This window comes from Phyllobates terribilis, unplaced genomic scaffold, assembly GCF_046119375.1.
Source record: "Phyllobates terribilis strain yellow unplaced genomic scaffold, ASM4611937v1 Scaffold_3__8_contigs__length_932513732, whole genome shotgun sequence".
NCBI lineage: Eukaryota > Metazoa > Chordata > Amphibia > Anura > Dendrobatidae > Phyllobates > Phyllobates terribilis.
The window spans coordinates 431,634,652-431,653,658 of NW_027362763.1; the positions used below are offsets into that span (position 1 = coordinate 431,634,652).

Here is a 19,007-nt window from a genome sequence, read left to right on the forward strand (position 1 = left end):
TATATATACACACATACATACATACATATACACTGTAGCGCCGGCGTCCCTGCCCTCTGCTAGGCACGGACGCGGTTCCCCTCACCCCTCTGCTCCGAGCCCGGCGTCCTCCTCCCGCTCTGCTGGCAGCGCGCGCTCCCTCCCTCTTAAAGGGGCCGCGCCCGCCGTCCTAAGGAGTCCCCGGCCAATGGCCGGAGGACTTCACCATATATAAGGCACCTCCTCCAAAATGGAGGTGCCCGAGCAATGTTGTTGCACTGTTCACTACTCTGCTTCAGCCCTCAGGTCCCGTTGCCAGTTACCTGCCAGATTCCTGCCAGTTTGCTGTCTGATTCCTGCCAAATATTCCGCTTACCTGCCTGCTAGCCTGAGGTCCGACGGTCTGCCTACCGACTCCTGTCAGTCTGTCTAAGGACCAGCTTGCCCGCTCACCTGGGAGCGCACTTCTGCTACCTGCCTGCGAGCCTGAGGTCCGACGGTCTGCCCTCCAACTCCTGTCAGTCTGTCTATGGACCAGCTTGCCCGCTCACCTGGGAGCGCACATCTGCTACCTGCCTGCTAGCCTACCTGGAGGCTCCGCCGTCACGTGCTGTGACCACCCGCCTGTCCAGAGACTCCTGCCCGCTCACCTGGGAGCGCTCATCTGCTGCCTGTCTGCTAGTCTACCTGGAGGCTCCGTCGTCACATGCTGTGACCACCCGCTTATCCAGTGACTCTCGCCTGCTCACCTGGGAGCTCACGTCTACCATCTGCCTGCTAGCCTACCTGGAGGCTCAGCCGTCACAGGTCGTACCAACCCATTCATCCAGAGACTTCCCCGGTCACTTGCCGTGACCTCCTGCCCTTTCATCCAGAGACTGCCCCGGTCACTTGCCGTGACCTCCTGTCCGTTCACCCAGAGACTGTCCGGGTCACCTGCTGTGACTGCCTGCCCGTCTTCCCTGGTCGCCACCCGCTCCCTTACAAGGACCGCCCCCTTGTATAGTAGCTCAGAGGTTCCGCCTCCCAGACCCGTTATATATATATATTATATATACACACAGTACAGACCAAAAGTTTGGACACACCTCATTTAAAGATTTTTCTGCATTTTCATGACTATGAAAACTGTACAAGCTTTTGGTCTGTAGTGTGTGTGTGTGTGTGTGTGTGTGTGTGTGTGTGTGTGTGTGTGTGTGTGTGTGTGTATATATATAATTTTATATATTCTCTCTTTCCCCTAACATTAGTGTTCCTTTATAAAGCCCGGGGATTTGTATTTTGCAAACTTAATCTCACCCCCACCTCAACGCAGACTACTTCAACTAGATCCTAGCTCCCTGGCAAACAACTTGTTAATGCACAGCACTTCAGAAGAGAGATACAGATGGTCTATAAAAGCTACAACAGAACAAAGTACAGATTTACTGCAGTCTCAGTGCAAGCATCAGAGGAATCCCAGTGGATAACCCATCCCATGTCGAGTAGCCATCTGTTTCCCTGACACCTTAAGGACACAATGCCACAGGGAAAAAACTTGAAGGGAAGCAAACATCCATTACTTAGAGGGTCCATTTCATATTATAGAAAACACAATTAACATTATGTTTTCGCTTTGCTAAGATCAAATGCAAGTCTTGGGATTATATAATAACATAGGGTGACATTTAAGTAATGGAAGAATGAAAGGAATGATGCAGAAGCATGTAAGCCCACAGGCATCATCCCTGTGAACATCATTAAACTCATGTTGACAGCTATTAAAACTACTGAAGATTATTGGTTCTAAGAAAAATCTGAATGTATTGCAGCTCTCTATGTCACTGATCTCAAATGAGATAAGCAAGGCAGAAACGTCATAAACTGAGGAATAACGCCAGAGCAACAACTGCTTATTCCAAAGTGACAGAATCTTTACTAAAGAAGTTGCACACTGTACAACTTACAAAACACAACCTCTTTAATCTGAAAAATTGTCAGAAAATAGGTTGGGGAATTTTCATGTAGATTTGTGCAAAAAAAAAAAAAACAGCAGCATACTTAAGTAGCAGCCATGTGGATGAGCTTTAAAAGAAATTTAAACTAACCTCATCCACATTTTGTAGAGTGTTTCCATAGGAAAGCGACCTGTTGTGTAGATTTTATTTGCAGCATGTAAATATCTGATGTGGATGGGCAGTGAATTGCACAGATGTGGACTTGCCCTAATGTGTCAACAAGATGAAAGTTGATTATGTCTGATAAGGAATCAAAGTGAACTAAACTGTTAAAGTGCATTTACACTGCAAGATGATAGTGAACGAGCGTTGCTAAAAACGCTGATTTCACAATTACCTTGCAATGTAAACAGGCTGCCAATCATCCAATGAATGAGAAAAAATGCTCATACCATCATTTGAAATGAGGACTATGAGCTAATGACTAATTAAAGTGAGGTGGGTAGTGTCTAATGAATTGAAAATAGATAAGGGCAGGAGGGGATGTGGAATAAATTAATTTTAAGGGGATATCCAATAACTGAGGTGTCTAAATTTAATGCTAAGGCTTAAACAGGAGGATCTTTTTATGGGTAGATGCCAAACTCCGAAAACAGCGAGGCTTCCTTTTATCTCTATTTACTGCTCCTTTAGTGGACAGGTGGCTTGTATTCTTATGTGGCCAATGCCTCTTATCTAGGGACAGCCCACAGTTGATGACTTTAAGTTCCCACCGCTCTCATCATATAGGCAGGGCACCAATTTGAAGGATAGGCTGGCTGAGTCAGATATTGGTTGGATGGATAATTTCCAATCTTAGGATGCGCATGATGTGGCAATATGTTGAAAAGTGAGTGGTAAGAGGTACATTACTAAGGATAGATAGTCACGTTCATTGAGTTTTGTAATCCAATATCTTTCCCATGTCGATTATTCTATGTGGGTGAGACTACTATGGAATTACGGGTATGTATTAATAAACATAAGAGTACGATTAGGACGAGTCTTGTTGACCTACCAATACCGAAACATTTTATAGAGAATAGACACTCTGAAGATTAACTTAGATTTAGGGTGATAGATAATGTACCTATTCAGAATAGAGGTGGGTGATAGATTAAGAAAGTTGAAGAAAAACAAACTACATTGGCTATACAAGTTGGATTGTTTATTGCCGAAAGAGCTCAACATTGAATATAATATTTTTGGGTGTCTATGATACGGAATTGTTCATATCCTGCTAGCCTCATACATTGGTTTGTTTTAATATTTACTTTTTGTTTTACATTTTTAGATCACCTATTTATTGCACAATAGAGCGAGGGGGTGAGTGGAAAATAGTATTGGGAAGCGGATCAGAATGGCTCATTTATTTATGGTGCTTTTCCCTCTTTATTCCCCTCATTGTCTCCCCTCTCTCTGTTTATTTTTTTTCCTCTCTTTTCCTCCCCATTTGTTTTTTTCTCCCTTTCCCAGCGTGGTGGCTTTATTATTAGAATTTTTTCTTATTTGAGGTTTAATAATGCGGCGCTGTCATGTGGCCGCCATCTCTATGGTGACAGATCGCCGTGATTTTGCGGTTCCTATGATTTTGAAATGCAGTTGATTTATTGCAGAGTCGAGACCATGTGATCTTGGTTAGTCCTGGTTGGTTGGTTGGGCCTAGTCCAGGATTGGACGGTACTCGGGCATGCGCATTGGGCTACGGCACACAGCAGTCCTTTAATTGTATATATTGTCACTTGGACAACAAGGATGCTTATACACCATTGGAGAGCCAGGACACAGCCCACTTCCAGATGTTTTGGCTTTGTGATCTGTGTCTGTGCAATATTGAATAGTAAAATATTGCACAATACATATATTGATATAATGATCTATTCTATGCTATGCACTATCTGATTATATATTATGTATGTATTTTTGAGGAGTACGATGGGTGGAGGTTTGGACAGAAACTAGAGTCCTGATTGGTGTTCTCTTGATTATTTATGCTATTTATACCTGTCGTTTGCACCCTTTTGTATGCTTGAAAGAGACCTGCATTAGGTTGAAACGTTGCATCCTATGTGGCGGAATAAAAAGTCTTTTATGTATCACCCACGCCTGGATTGCTGGCTACTATGTTTTACTTGTATATGTTTCCATTCCAAGTGAGCTTTTTGGGATTTGGGAAGACGAGTCACGTTATGGGTAAATATCAGCAGAATCCATACTTCTACAAGATGAGTGCTGCGGGCAATCTTTTCTACTATTGAGGTTTCCTCATCAGCAACTCATCAATACACAGGCAGAGCGAGTGCAGTCTGAAATTAGACACACTGGAATCTGATCTCCCCTAATATCATCTGTAGGGTGAAGACTTGGGAGACCCCCATACACATTTGACCATGAAACGAGCCTGCCGATATCACTCGTTAAAAATGCATTAAAAAGCTGGAGACCGTTGCGGCAATGACTTTTACAGGGAAAATGTGATGAGAAGGTCCCAATAACATCCAGAGAGCAATGCTGGTTTATGCTATACTAATGAGACAGCAATTGTGATGAGAAATACCTCACTAATGCCATAAATATCACCATTATTGAGAGGACATCTCAAGGTGTATGGCTACCCTACAATGCAGCATATTACTTATTTTATAAATGAGAGACACATAAAAATTTGATAAACAGATTATAGGAATAAATAGAAAGAAATAAGTAACTTACGAGTTTTAATCTCTCTTTTTTCTTCCTGTGTAAAGTAGTTCCTGAGGACCCTGGCTCTGCCTCTTGACCAATACCATTCCCCTCATCATCCACATCATCATCCTCAAAACACCATTCTGGGAGTTCAGGAGGAGGGGGCGCATCTTCTACATCTCCATAGCGTTGAAAAAGCTCCCTTATGTAATCAGCTTTGTAGATACCCGGTGGCCTTGTATGAGCAAAAGTAGCTACCGCAGCCTCGATGCTTATAGGAAAAAACACAAAAGATGCAAAGTTCTAAATGCATGCTCTAGAATCACAAACAGCAAAATAGATACAAGAGCTCAATAGAAATAAGCCATAAAGATAACATGGAAACATTATAAAGAAATTAAATACAATAACTGGATGTTCAGAAATGACATACAGACGAGGTCAGAAGAATTTTTTCACAAAAATAGATGCCATTAGGCAAATTGGAGAGATGAAATAATACAGTGAACTTCTAGTCTGCTGTATTCATAACAGTAGAGCAAACCTGTACACCTCATAATGTAGCATATAAGATCAGGAACCAAGAAGTTCATTGGGTTTAGCTCAGAAAAAAGGCAAGTGGGGGTCTTTTTTCCTTTTTTTTTTTTAATTTTAGGACAATAAGTAAATGCTGAACTCATCAGGGGGCAAGGTAATGGAGACGGGAGAAGGTGGTAATGAAATTACATTGCAATGTAACATGATCAGATATACACTACTCACAAAAAGTTAGGGATATTTGGATTTCGGGTGAAATTTCAAGATGATCCTAAAATGCACTCTAACCTTTCCTGGTGAACTTCATGTGACCATCTCTAAACTTTTGAACACACATGTCCAACTGTTCAATGTTTAAATAGTTTTTGTACAGCTTGCTTTTCTCTAACAAGGAACTGAACGGCAAAATTCACAACAGGTGGTTGGTTGATCAATGAATTGCCCAATAAAATTTCGGGGTTCAATTAGAATGGTTATTTAAGCAGTCCTCCACATAATGCGGTTTACATTTTGACATCATGAAAGCAAGATGACACCTAACAACTGATCAACAGTACCTCGGCTATTGTGAGGCTTCAAGCAGGATGTTCTCAGATGGAAGTGGCCACTGATAATAGAGAGTGTCATCAGCAGGTCGCAACAAGCATACAGAGAGAGTGGAAGAGTCACAGAAAGGCATAGAAGTGGATGTCCTTTGGCTACATCCCACACGGATGACCGCTTCAATGTGAACAATGCCCTTCGGAACCGGATGACAAATGCAACACAACTCCAGGCACATTTAAAGGAGGTGAGAGGCACCTAATTGTCACGTCAGACCATTCAAAATGGTTTACATAAGCGTGGTCTGTGTGCTAGATGACCTGCAAGGATTCACGCTGAACAGAAACAATGGCCAGGGAGCATCAACGTTGGATGAGGGACCAGTGGGCCTCAGTGCTGTTCACTGCTGGAAGTCGTTTCATGCTGTGCTGAAATGATGGCCGCCAACGATGTTGGAGACGTTAAAGGAGAGTGCTATTCATCAGCCACTGTTGTCACCAGACAGGCCTGTGGTGGTGGTGGTGGTGGTGTTACAGTGTGGGCAGGTGTGTCTAGTCAATACAGAACTGCCCTACACTTTGTGAATGGTACAGTGACAAGCCCCTACTACTTTAATATGGACGACAGTTGTCCAGCTCATCGATGTCGCATCATTAGGGAACGGCTACTGGAGACTGGGGTACCTCAAATAATGTGCCTTGCACTTTTTCCAGACCCGAATCTCATAGAAAACCCATAGGATTAGCTGAGTCGCCGTGTAGAGGCTCGTAACTCTGTACCCCACAACCTCAATGACCTGAGAGCCGCCCTTCAAAAAGAATGGGATGCCATGACTCAGCAGACAATAACTCGACTTGTGAAACAGCATGAGATGTCATTGTCAAGCAGTATTTGATGCTCAGGGCCACATGGCAAGTTATTGAGACACTGATGAATTTTGGGGGGTATACCACTGTTGTTGGCTTTTGTTTCAATAAAATTTTTGAGATAAGGAAATCACCATTGCATGCTTGTACTTAAATGCCTTAATTTCATGATAAAATATCACTGTAGTGTGAACTTTTTACGTTTTCCATAAATTTCACCCGAAAGCCAAATACACTGCTGCTCACCATTATTGGCACCCCTTCATTTTTTTCAGAGACTGTACAATATCTTCAAAATTAAATGGAAATGTACCAAAGTTATATCCTCAGGATTTTATTAGTGGTCCAAAGTAATACAACAATAAAACATTCGTTTTTCAACTTGCATGTTGCAATTTGAAAGAAAAAACTGAATAAACAGCATGTGCAGCAATAAAGGCACCCCTAATTAATACTTGGTTGCACACCCTTTGGCATTGATGACAGCCTCTAAACGTTTTTGCAGCCATCTATAAGCTTCTTGCACTGCTCAGCTGGAATCTTCTCCCATTCTTCCTTTGCAGTTTGTTCAAACTCTTCAATGTTTACACTGTTCTTTTTCCCAATGGCAGATTTCAGCTCACCCCAAAGATTTTCAATGGGATGGAGGTCAGGACTGATTGTTGGCCATTTTAAAACAGTCCATTTTTTATTTTTCAACCATTCCTGTGTACTTTTGGATGTGTGCCTTCTGTCCACAAAACATTTTCCTATTTCCCAGAAGGATTGTGGATTGTCAAGGTACTCTTTGGCAAAGATCAGTCGTTCCTTTTTATGTCTTTTCTTCAGTAATGGTTTCTTCCTCGGCCTTCGCCCATAAAGCTCTACTTGGTTTAGTGTGCGGCATATGGTACTTGTTGAAACCATGATCCCAGACTGTTCCAGGTTGGCCTTTAGGTCTTTGACGTGGTGTTTTTTCCACCATTCGCACCAACCTTTGAAGACATCTCTTGCAAATTCTCCCCCCCCCCCCCCCCAAGTCCAGGGAGGTTCTTGAAGGTTCCATGCTTTGCAAACTTCATAATAACATTGCGCATTGTAGAAACTGGGATACCAAGGTCTTTGGAGATGGCCTTATACTCTTTGGAAGTCTTGTGTTTGCTAGTAATAGCAGTTCTGATGTCCTCAGACAGCTCGTTTGTCATCACCATCGTGACAAAGGAACAGAGCCTACCAACCTACCATCATTCATTGGCTAATTCATGTCCCATGGGCGTCAACAATTAATCACAGGGGAATCTCTTTTGTGATTTATCACAGGCGAGCAAAAATGTGTTTCTATACTAAATTAATGTAAAGGGTGTCAATACCAGTGACACAGCATGATTTAGGTATTTCTATTTTTCCCTCCCATTGTTTTTTGCTTTAAATTATTTTTTATCATTTGCTCTTTTGTATTTAATACGAGTGCTTTATGCAAAACAACTTTTACTTGATTAATTTTTTTAAGGAAATATTCCACATTATGCACTTGAACATATGGGTGCCAATAACGATGAGCAGAACTATATCTTTTTGTGAGTAATGTATGTAAGAACAGCAATCATAGTTTCCCTGTAGAGCAACTTCTCAGCAGGTACTAGTAGGTAGCAGAAAAGGTAAAGTTCCATTCACATCTCTTTGGCAATGGTAAGACTGAAGATAAACATGAGTCTTCATCAAGTAAAGTATGTAGGGGCTAACATTTCACACCTATTTACTTTGCACTTTAAAGGGAATCTGTCAGCCGGTTTTTGCTATGTATTCTGAAGACAGCAGGCGGTAGAGGCTGAAACACAGAATTCAGGGATGTGTCAGTTGTCAAAGTGTGTGCTGTTGTTTACTAACTATGAAGGATTTATTACTAAGATTAGTACTGCTGGACTACACTAGACCGGCAACGCTCCCTCCTGTGATAAGCACCTATGGACTTTGTACAGAGAGCCTGGTGTGGGCGGGGTTAGCTTTCTCAGCTCTGCTTCATTCTAAATCTAAAAGCTGACTGAGTGAGGACGGGTGCACCCAGTGATCTGTGATACATCATTTGATTCAGCTTCTGTTTGCCTACACTGCGCTGCTCTCAGATGAGATAGCAAAAACCTGCTGACAGATTCCCTTTAAGGTCCTTTCTTCTCCATGTTCTATCCACGAAAATCACAAAATATGTACTCATTATAGTCTTTTTTCTGAGTGTCCAAAAAAGACGCTGTCAAAACCGTAATGAAAATCAGTCAATTTTACACGTACACACACAAAAAAAAAAAAAACACGTTTTTGTCCATGTGTTTATTTCCCATTCATCTTAATGGGTGAAAAACACTGGAAAAATCTCTGAAAGAGTTGACATGTGCTGATTTAAAAAAAAAAAAAAGCTTTGGATCAAATCTGTAAGTTAAAAATAAGCAGCATGTGCATGAGATTTCAAAAATCTCATTCACTTTGCTGGTACTAGAAAATGCTGCATGTTTTCACAGGAAAACTGCCGGAAAAAACATAATGTGTGAACATACCACAAGTAGCAGAAAAAGTAATTGGATAGTATTAAGAGAAAATGTGAAGGGATGAGAGGGTAGAGGGACAATAGTACCAAATGTACAGAGAGAGCGTCCAGAGGGGTCTACTATTAAGGGCTAGAGGAACCCACACATCTGTTTCATTTCAATGTTATTTTCACTTCAAAGCAGAATAAGATATACATTGGGATATTTGTAACAATGCTTTATAATACTGATTCCTACAAGGATAACAGCACAGCAGTAACTAAGTTAGTAAGGGTTATTTAAAGTGAATGTGTCATCAGAAAATTACCTATTGTTTAAATCAGGCTTAACTAGACTTTAAAAAAAAAAAAAAAAAAATCTTGCAATCTTCGCACTGGCTACGAAGCCTGATACTATACTAATTTTTCCTGTCTGTAGATATCACTTTTCAGCAGTCTCATTATCATCATCACAGACAGGACTACAATGACCAGTGACAATGAAATCTTTCTGTACAGTAGCTAACACAGGATCCATCATTCACAATAGGTAAAGGTTAAAGCTCGCTTCCTCTCTATCACAAAGACCTTTAGCCACATCAGAAAAAAATCTTAACAAATCAATAGTGACAGTCTATTGCTGCTTATGCCCAAGTGACTGTTGCAAAGAACAGGAAATCTGAATCTAATAGCAGGTCTAGTGACTAGTGTAAACACTGAATTAAAGCGATGTTTCATATAAAAACATGATATAAACAATAGATCACTTTCTGATGATACATAACTAGCTGATTGCTGGGGGGGGGGGCGCAGCTGGGACTACCAATGATCCCAAGAACTTGGATTTAAAAGCCTGAGCCCAATGGATTTCTGTGTATAGGACCACTAGAGATAGCAGAGTACAGCAATCGACTATCTCCAAAAGTCCCATAGAAAATGAACTTCTACGGGGTTCGCAGTATTGGTGAGGATCCTAGTGATAGGCCCACAGAAATCAGATGGTTAGTAGAGGTGAGCAAAAAAAGATTTGTAGGACCCTGATTACATCTGTAGTCCATGGCACCTGGGCCAGAGTCCTGCAGACCTTCTCCTACTTGCTGGCACCTCCAGAACTTCTTCTGAATATTTGCCCCAGGAAGATGTCATGTGTGCATTAAACCGCAATGAGGAGTCAGAGCAGGTGTCGAGGATGCAGACAGGTAGGAGGGGGGAGGTGCACAGGCCCCTGGTCTGCCAGCAAGGAACTACCGACGTGGCCAGTGGACCAGGGTCTTGCCAATCTTTTTGCTCAACTTTACTGGTCAGTTATCCTATGGATAAGTGATTACTTTCTATAGTGGGAACAACCCTTTAACATTTCTATTTAATTACTCACTTTTAGCTTTTTTAGAAATACCAATAAAGTTAACGGGCATCTCAATTCATAATGCTACATGCAATAATAGAAAAATGCATAAGGTAATGCATTATGGTCACGTATACAAATACACATCACCATCTTAAAAAGGGTTTGAGACAACTAAAAAAGCACATTAAAAGAACAAAATGGAAAAAGTAGTTATCATACACAGCACATCCTGCAAACAGTTTTTCTGAACATTGCATAAATCCATTTTTTTCACCCGCTTAACTGCCTCAAGGAAATGTTGTTAATGTCTCAATTCTGATTTGTGGCTTCAGCTTAATTGCCAGATTATATGTAATCAAATTAAAATGGCAGAGAAAAATATTGAAAAACACTTCGAGCCTAAACATTTTGGAATAAAAGGGAGAGTGAAGCAATTCTATAAACTTAACAATTAAACAGAACAATTAGAAACAGTCAGGGCAAATGTCAGGAGCAAGGAAGAGTACAAGCATGGCAATTTCCAATAACATGAGATGTACAAGAACAAGGACATCAAAACTGATCACTTACTCATCACCTCAGCATAAGTTGGCATTGTATAGTTTTATATAACGATTAAACATGCCATCAAAACAGCCATCCTTCCATAGGAAAAGAGGACACAGCTCCTGTACACCATAAAGTTGGACACAACGACCATGATATGTAAATTGGGTAAAGATTAACTAAACTGTTGTTTCCATTTTAGACACAGAAATATAATTTGCATAAATATAGCACTTGATTTAATTACCCTATTTGGTTGCCTTCCTGCAGAAAGTAGATGCTGCACTGTCTGTGGCAACTGTATCCATCCGTAAAGAAGATATGGCGGGGGACGAGAGTCTTCACAGTGTGTGCCCTCTGCCATCTAGCAGCCACAGAATGAGGAGTGCAGTAGCGGAGTTAGCACAAACACTCTCAGCGAGACTATAATGATGCTAGAGTCACAGCGAGCGCTGTGCAGGTGCAGCTCTGGGCACATTGGACAGACAGTCTGTGACCGGCGCACAGATTGGTGCAGAGATTTGAGAGTTTTCACAATGTGTGCACTCTTCCTTTATAGCAGCCACAGTGAGAGGAGAGCTGGAGCGGAGTCTGTACAGCACTCTCACTCTTACACAAGCATCATCACAACCACAGTGAGAGTGCTGTACAGACTCCTCTCACTGTGACTGCTACAAAAAAGACACCAGCACACCCACGATAGGACTGGCCCACAGGAGAAACCTCGGGTGGGCCACCATCCTCTTATATGAGCAGTACTTGGCACTATATACTTGAATCACTATGTACAGATAAAGGAGCATCTTATTCATGTAACAATTTACCCAGCCCATTGTTATATAAATTTGTGATCGAGATAATGTCACATTTGCATGGAACTGAAAAGTGGGGACCAGGAGTTGGTGACTGGTGGGCCCTTGGCTCCCTAGTCCGACGCTGAGCACACTATCACCAAGGCCGCTCCTGCAAAATGCTCTGTGGCTCTAATATCACTATAATCACAGAGAGGGCGTTGTGCAGACCTTGTGGCTGCTAGGAGGCAGAAAGCGCATATTGTGTATTCCCCCCATCCCGTCACCGAGGCCGCACCTGCACAGCACCCTGTTGCTCTAGCATCATTATAGCAGCAGGGACAGTGATCGCATTCTGCAGACCCAGCTCCTATGTTCTTCTCACTGCGACTGTCACACTGTGAAGACTCTGCTCCACCCAACTCAAGGTTGGTAGATCCATACATAAGATATAGTGTATGAATCTAAGCAGCTGTTTAGTTATTCATTGATTAAAGAACACTCTTCCTCCTTTCAAATACGGATTATCCTGCACTACCTGCTAGTATCTAGTTTACCTTGGTAGCAGCAGTGACCCCCCCATATACACCACGTGACCGCTGCAGCCACTCGCCTCAGTGACATACAATACAAGATAGCTAAGGCCTGTGATTGGTCACTGCAGCCAAGGTAAACAGAAGACCAGGGATGGTGGATAGGGGACGCAGCTCTGACACGGTGGGTAGTTAAGAGGGCAAGTCTACATAATTTACTACTTTTAGCAGCATTAGTTGCTGTAGGCATTCTAAATATAGTAGAAAACCAGCTGAAAATGCAACTAAAATGTATTTGTTTAGGGCAGGGGTCTCAAACACGCGACCTGAGGGCCGTATGCGGCTCCTGAGGCTCTGTTGTGCAGCCCTCAGGCCCTTGAGACAATCGCAACCAACGAGTCAGCGCTTCTTTTCAACTGAATGTTTGTCCAAAGACGCACAATCAATTGAAATGTATTGCGGTACAGAATCCAACTCTCTGCAGCGCAATACCAATACCAGTCACCAGCCAATCAGAGGCCAGCAGCTGACGTCAGAATCCCGGCACAACCGCACATGACATCATTGCTAAGTGCCCCTGTAGAGGAGGAAGAGGATGCTGTTTGTTGAGTGAGAGAGGTCAAGTGAGAAGAATTACTATGACATAGTCCCAGGATGGAGACATTACTATAGGATGGGACCTGGATGGAGACATTTCTATAAAATGGGATCAAGATGGGGATATTATTACAGGACAGGGGACATTATTACAAGCTGAGGGACAGAATTACTATATGGGTCTAATTGTAAAACTATATTACTGTGTGGGGTCAATTGAGAGCAAAACAAAGCTAAATATTTAAAAACAAAGATAAAACAAAGAATGAAAAAATAATGGAATAATATTTGGCCACTAAAAATGCTGTTTTATGTAAAAATGTAAATAAGAGAGAAGACCTGCAAAAATAAAAAGATGTTTGAGACCCCTGGTTCAGGGCATTGCTAGTAGTCTCAAAGAAAGGACTCCCTTTCCGTCTTTTCTGGATCTTTCTGAATGTAATAATGATTTTTTGCACAGTTACAAGTAACCCATGTATACAGGGACATGCTATAAATATACAGATAATGTGCTCCCGGCTACAATCCCAATTATGTCTCCTGCTCACTGTGTTAGGGGATTCTCACTGTTGAAGGCAAGAACTGCACATCATTCAGCATTATTCTTGTTATCAAATTGATAAACCCCATAAAGTCAAAAGGGTTGGTCGCACATCCTTTGGATCTGTCGTTTGTCATCTATGGCATAGCTTTCTGGTTTCCATTTTAAATAGACGACAGTATGCGAACAGAGCTACAAACTAAAGTGGGAGCAGTTTTTTATATATGGGAGAGCCAATGGATTAATTTGGGGGTCAAATAAGTTGCAGATGTTTAGGCAGCAGTGTTTTGGAGGATAAAAACTCTTACCTCCAATCCATCTTCTCAACTAAAAAGGCACAGATTAAGAACCCAGTTCTATTAAAGCCATGAGTACAGTGGACACCTAAGAAAGAAAGAAACAGCAATCATTATGTGATGAGTACCATGAATAATACAACAGATGCCAAATTTCTACCCAGAACAATATACCGTAGATTTTAATTTTCCAAAATTTAATGTATACTAGTTTGTCAGAGGCATCTTAAAGATAAAAATACAAGTATGCCCAACAAACATCTTAAAGAGAATCTGGCAGCAGGTTTTTGCCATTTAATTTGAGAGCAGCATAATATAGGGCAAGTGAGCGTGATTACAAACGTGTCACTTATTAGGATGTGTTGTAGTTTCAGTACAATGAGTGTTTTATGAGCAGGAGATTATCACTGCTGGACTAGGTCTCACAAGCACAGCAGTCAAGCTAATCTGTGTAACCCCGCCCCCACCACTGATTGGCAGCTCGCTTACAGTGCACAGTGTACACAGGAAGCTGTCAGTCAGGCTTGTGGGTGGGGTTATACACAGTTCAGCAAGTGATATACCCCTGGAATTATGCTCTCTACTACTACATTATGCTGCTCTTAGATAACATAGAAAAAAGCTGCTGACAGATTCCCTTTAGAGGGGTTTTCCATTTTTTAGTTTCTCCAGCTCATAAGCTTAAGTTAGTGTAAGATTATCATTACACCGTTCACCTGCTCCTAAGCCAGTCTTCTGCTTCCAGTGATGGTTAATTGGCTGCACCAATGCTGATGTAGATAGCACAAGCTGCTGAGCTCAGTGATTGGCTGCAGCGGTCACTTGCAATGTATTTGTAACACCACCGCTTCAGCCAGTAAACACTGGGAATAAGCGGTCGAGAGCTGGTGAAGGCAAGTGCCAGCCAATGAACTGAAGAAAAAGGAAAATGGAAGAACCTTTAAAAGACATAAAGAAATATAAGTATGTGTGTAAGTCAAAGGTTCCTGGGGTGCCTAAAAGTAGAAGTAGCAAAGGGGGGAAAACATGGTCCCATGGATCTTCAGGACCTCAGGTGGTGCTGTGAAGATTAGAAGTTTTCAAAGAACATTCCATGAAGTTGTTACATGTAAGGCATATAGTTAACTCACATAGATGTCGTCCCAATCCTCTAATATTGGAGGATCAACAGATATACAACAATGTAGAGGCGTACAAAAATATATGGGAATTGTGTCATGTATTAAAGGAGTCAATGTCTGTAAGGCTGTAGTTAGGGTCCTAAGACATTAATCCCACACAATACAAACTTAAATGTAGCTGAGAATTATGAAATATGACAATGAGAAACAAATGGGCTAAGACAAAATAATATACCGTAGATGACCACAGAGTTCCAATAAATATGCAGCAAGCCTTGAAAATTGAAAAAGTTATTTCTCTTTTTTGCTTCTTTACAGCAGGATTGCTGGGGTGAAAGCCCCAGCAAAAAAATGCTTTTATAGGTTTAGGAGAACTTAATGAGGAATAAATTACCTGTTTTATTTTATAGCTAAATAGACAAACATCCCCATCTAGTGGCTGGCTTATTGCATTACACATGTAATGCATTTTATTGTGTTTTCCAGATTAAAGAGGAGAGTGAACAAGAAAATTCTGGTTTACATCCAGACGCTGAAACCCCGTACAAACACAATACAGCTAAGAATCTGCTCCAATTACAACCAGTCTGTGCCAAGCACATCACTGGCACACATCTGCTGTTCTGTGCTAGAAAAACTGGATAAGATATACAACACTGTGAGCTGCGGACAGGACTGAATATGTAAGGCATTGCAGACTCATTTATACAAGAAATTGAAAAACAAAAGTAAAGTATATTCAAAGGTTGCATAACTGGGATATACCAAAGATATTAAGTTATCCCCTACCCATAACTTACTGATCGCTGAGGGTATAACTGCTGGGACCCTCAGCGTTCGATCCTTAGAGCCCAGACTAGATTGGGGCTTAGATAAGCATGCTCGACGTCCGCTCTGTTCTGGGCCTATGGGACTGCCGGAGAAAGCTGAGCACGCTTACTGCAACTTACTATCCTTAGAACAACCCCGCAGATGTTACAGAGTTGGAAAAAGATAAGCATTTCCTACATGCAATAAGGATCTGTCACAAGATTTTACAATACACTGTATACATAATTACATGCTAAAGATGACCTGAGAAGGCTGGCCTACTTACTTTGAAAATGCATGTCAGAATGGTTGTATAATCATTTTTTAAAGTACAAGTCCACTAAACTACTAACAGAGCTCGCCAGTCCAAGTGTATGTAATCTAAGTCCAACCAGTCCTACAATCTCCTCGGTGTCCCTCCTCTCTGCTGCGGTCACAATTTGACCCTGGTCAGTACAAGCTGCAGCTGACGGTCAGCTTAGCTGATGGCAATACAGGGCTCACAAGCTCTTTCATGCCTTGCTGAACTCGTAATATGCTAATTTTAATACCAATAAGAGGTTTGACATGAATTCTCAAAAGTATAACAGCTTCATCAGATCTAAGGGCCTAATTTAAGAACGTACGCAGTATGTATTGTAAAATCTGGTGAAGATGCCACATAACCCTTATATATGCCAGAGGCATTGTAGAATCAAGTGTTGCAGTCCAATTAAAAGGAAAACTCAACTTCTTAGCTACACAGTGTTTTTGGAGAATAATTATTTTACGGAGAGGGGGGCACCAGATCCAAAAGCTTTAAATCTCTCCAAATGACTTTCCTACAAGCGAGAATACTGTCCACCCAACCCACATATCTTCTAGAAATCAATTCAGGAGTGGTTATAGATCTGCAAAGGCCTGACAGCATCAGGTCCAGGCCTGACAGCATCAGGTCCAGGCCTGACAGCATCAGGTCCAGGCCTGACAGCATCAGGTCCAGGCCTGACAGCATCAGGTCCAGGCCTGACAGCATCAGGTCCAGGCCTGACAGCATCAGGTCCAGGCCTGACAGCATCAGGTCCAGGCCTGACAGCATCAGGTCCAGGCCTGCAATGGTATGCTTGTTTCATTTCAAGCCAACAAAGGCTGGAAACATTACAAATATTAACTAATAAATCATAATCAAAGTATTGAGGAAATGTTTGTGACTCTGGAAGGACTAAAGGCGCCCTCCAGTCTGTACATAAACCATCATTTTTGTATGGAAACTTTCTAATATACTTTGTATTAATAACACATTAACAATCTCGGCTTGTTTTCAGTGAAAGCACATTAACAGAGCAAATTACATAGCTCAGTCATATCGCTGTTCTGGAAATATCAGACATTAATTGAAAAAAAAAAATCCAAGCTCAGTAGGAGCCATCATTCACACCCTGGATCACACAGCATGAAATTAAATGCTAGGGTAATATGACATGTATCAAACTGTCACCCGTTAATAGTGCTATACTGACAGGGCCATTTTAAGACTAAATTGAGGGCAAATGAGTTCCTTAATTGTGCAATGTGCAGGACCCGAAAGACTGGTGAACCTGAACCAGCTGAGCTACAGACCATTCTTCAGTTGTCAGCGCAGTCAGGCTCAGAGCTGGCACGGCCTGCTATTTCTGTTCTCCACGCCAGAATGTGGGCACCACCGAGCCTGGCGACAGATTCACCTTTCAGGAGGCAGAGTGCTACTTGGTCGTGTAAGAGGCAGTAAATGAATGTCCTGAGCGCTTTATCACTTAGGGCTTGTACACTCCTGCTCACACAATTTCTTTTACCTATGATGTTTTGCATTTAAAAACACATTCAAAGAGACATCTCTCTACTTGGAAGCCCCTACTCCTTTGAGAATGGATTTAGGTTGTGATCCTTAAAAATGAGTAATTAGTAACTTTTCATTAGTCATTCAAACACCAAATAGATCATTTTTATTAATACTGAAGTCCACACTGTCTATGCATGTCTACCAGAGTATTCAGGTGCAGCGCGAGCTTTTCAATGCCTGGCATATGATCGACAGAAAGGGAATGTGACAGCTGATTCAGGCCACATGAATCAGAAGCAGGATGCATTATTGCACCCATGTGTGTTTCACTCTGAAATACTGCAGGTCTTTACAGAAAATATCCTTTGAAGCAGTAGCCGGCAAATATACGACTAAAATGACTAGTCCAGCTTCTCCCTGCCATACCTCCGGTATCCGCTGACAATTTCCCTTTATGGTAAGCCCCTATGACTCTATTAACGGTCACCAGGTTAATGACAAAATCATCAGGTCCAGATAGCCTACTACCTGCAGACGTCCGTGCAAATTGGTCTGAGCTCAAACAGCAATGCACAGACTGGCTGTGGCTCTCCAAAGCCAAGTGTCACAGCCTCATAGGCTTACTTAAAGGTGTCACACTCAGGTTAGGAAACTTGTGGCCAGTCAGTGCATTGTGGTCCGTGCTCAGACAGATTTGCACGGCCGTCTGAAGCAGCCGTTAGTCAGCACTGCCGCAGCATGACAATCACCTAATGAAGGGCAGAGTTAGGCCACAGCCCCACTATCAGTATTTGGTCAGTATTCAGTCAGTAATTTTTCTCAGGAGTGGGTGATAAATGCAGAATTGGTGACTTGTTTTTATTATACCTTTTCTCTGATTGTTCCACTCCTGATTTTGGGTCCCACTCCAGAGAAAACATACTGACAGAATACTGATAGTGAGGTCGTAGGCTGAGAATAGAGCTGAGATGCCGGGATAGTGCTTGATCCCACCCAGAGCACTTCCAGCCTCTTCTGAACAACATTTCTGAAGTGGAATTCTTGGCAAAGTATCATCAATTTTGTTTAATAAAGGTACTGAATTACTTATGGTCTCATATCCTACAAAGTCATGTAATCCGTTTGGGAGGTTCAATAAACTGATAAATTCCCTTAAAAATAGTACTCCACCATTTTTTTGCCACCTATAATGCTATCTCACTAGCAGTATAATTCAATGCATGCCAGCTCAATTCCATCTACACAAGTTGAACCTTTACATTGCAGGAAACTGTCATGTGGTCTGCGGTCTGACAACTAGTCTGGTACCTGCTCTCCTGTGGAAACGGGGTGAATCTCTGAATTTCTGGGAACTAAAAGATGAAATAATCACATTTCAAATCCCTCCTGGCAGCTTAGACGCCATCTTGGTGAACTTGGGAATGGGGGCAGCCCCTGAAATGCTGCACCGGCACATCTACTTCTACCTCCTATGATGTCTATCAGCACAAGTCTGATGTACTTGTATGAATTACTAAGATACAAATTGTATTTTGACATAGTC

General features: G+C 41.9%; 1 protein-coding gene across 3 annotated transcripts in view; it reads right to left on the reverse strand.

Annotated features, from left to right (window-relative positions):
- The window catches only part of RNGTT (RNA guanylyltransferase and 5'-phosphatase), a 584,571-nt gene that overhangs the window by 527,137 nt on the left and 38,427 nt on the right, over positions 1–19,007 (reverse strand). For all 3 annotated transcript variants that reach the window (XM_073675692.1, XM_073675691.1, XM_073675693.1), the window contains exons 5-6: positions 13,748–13,823; positions 4,668–4,911 (exon numbers count right to left, since the gene is read on the reverse strand). In XM_073675692.1, the coding sequence (XP_073531793.1) occupies positions 4,668–4,911; positions 13,748–13,823 (320 nt within the window). The remainder of the gene's footprint in view (positions 1–4,667; positions 4,912–13,747; positions 13,824–19,007) is intronic.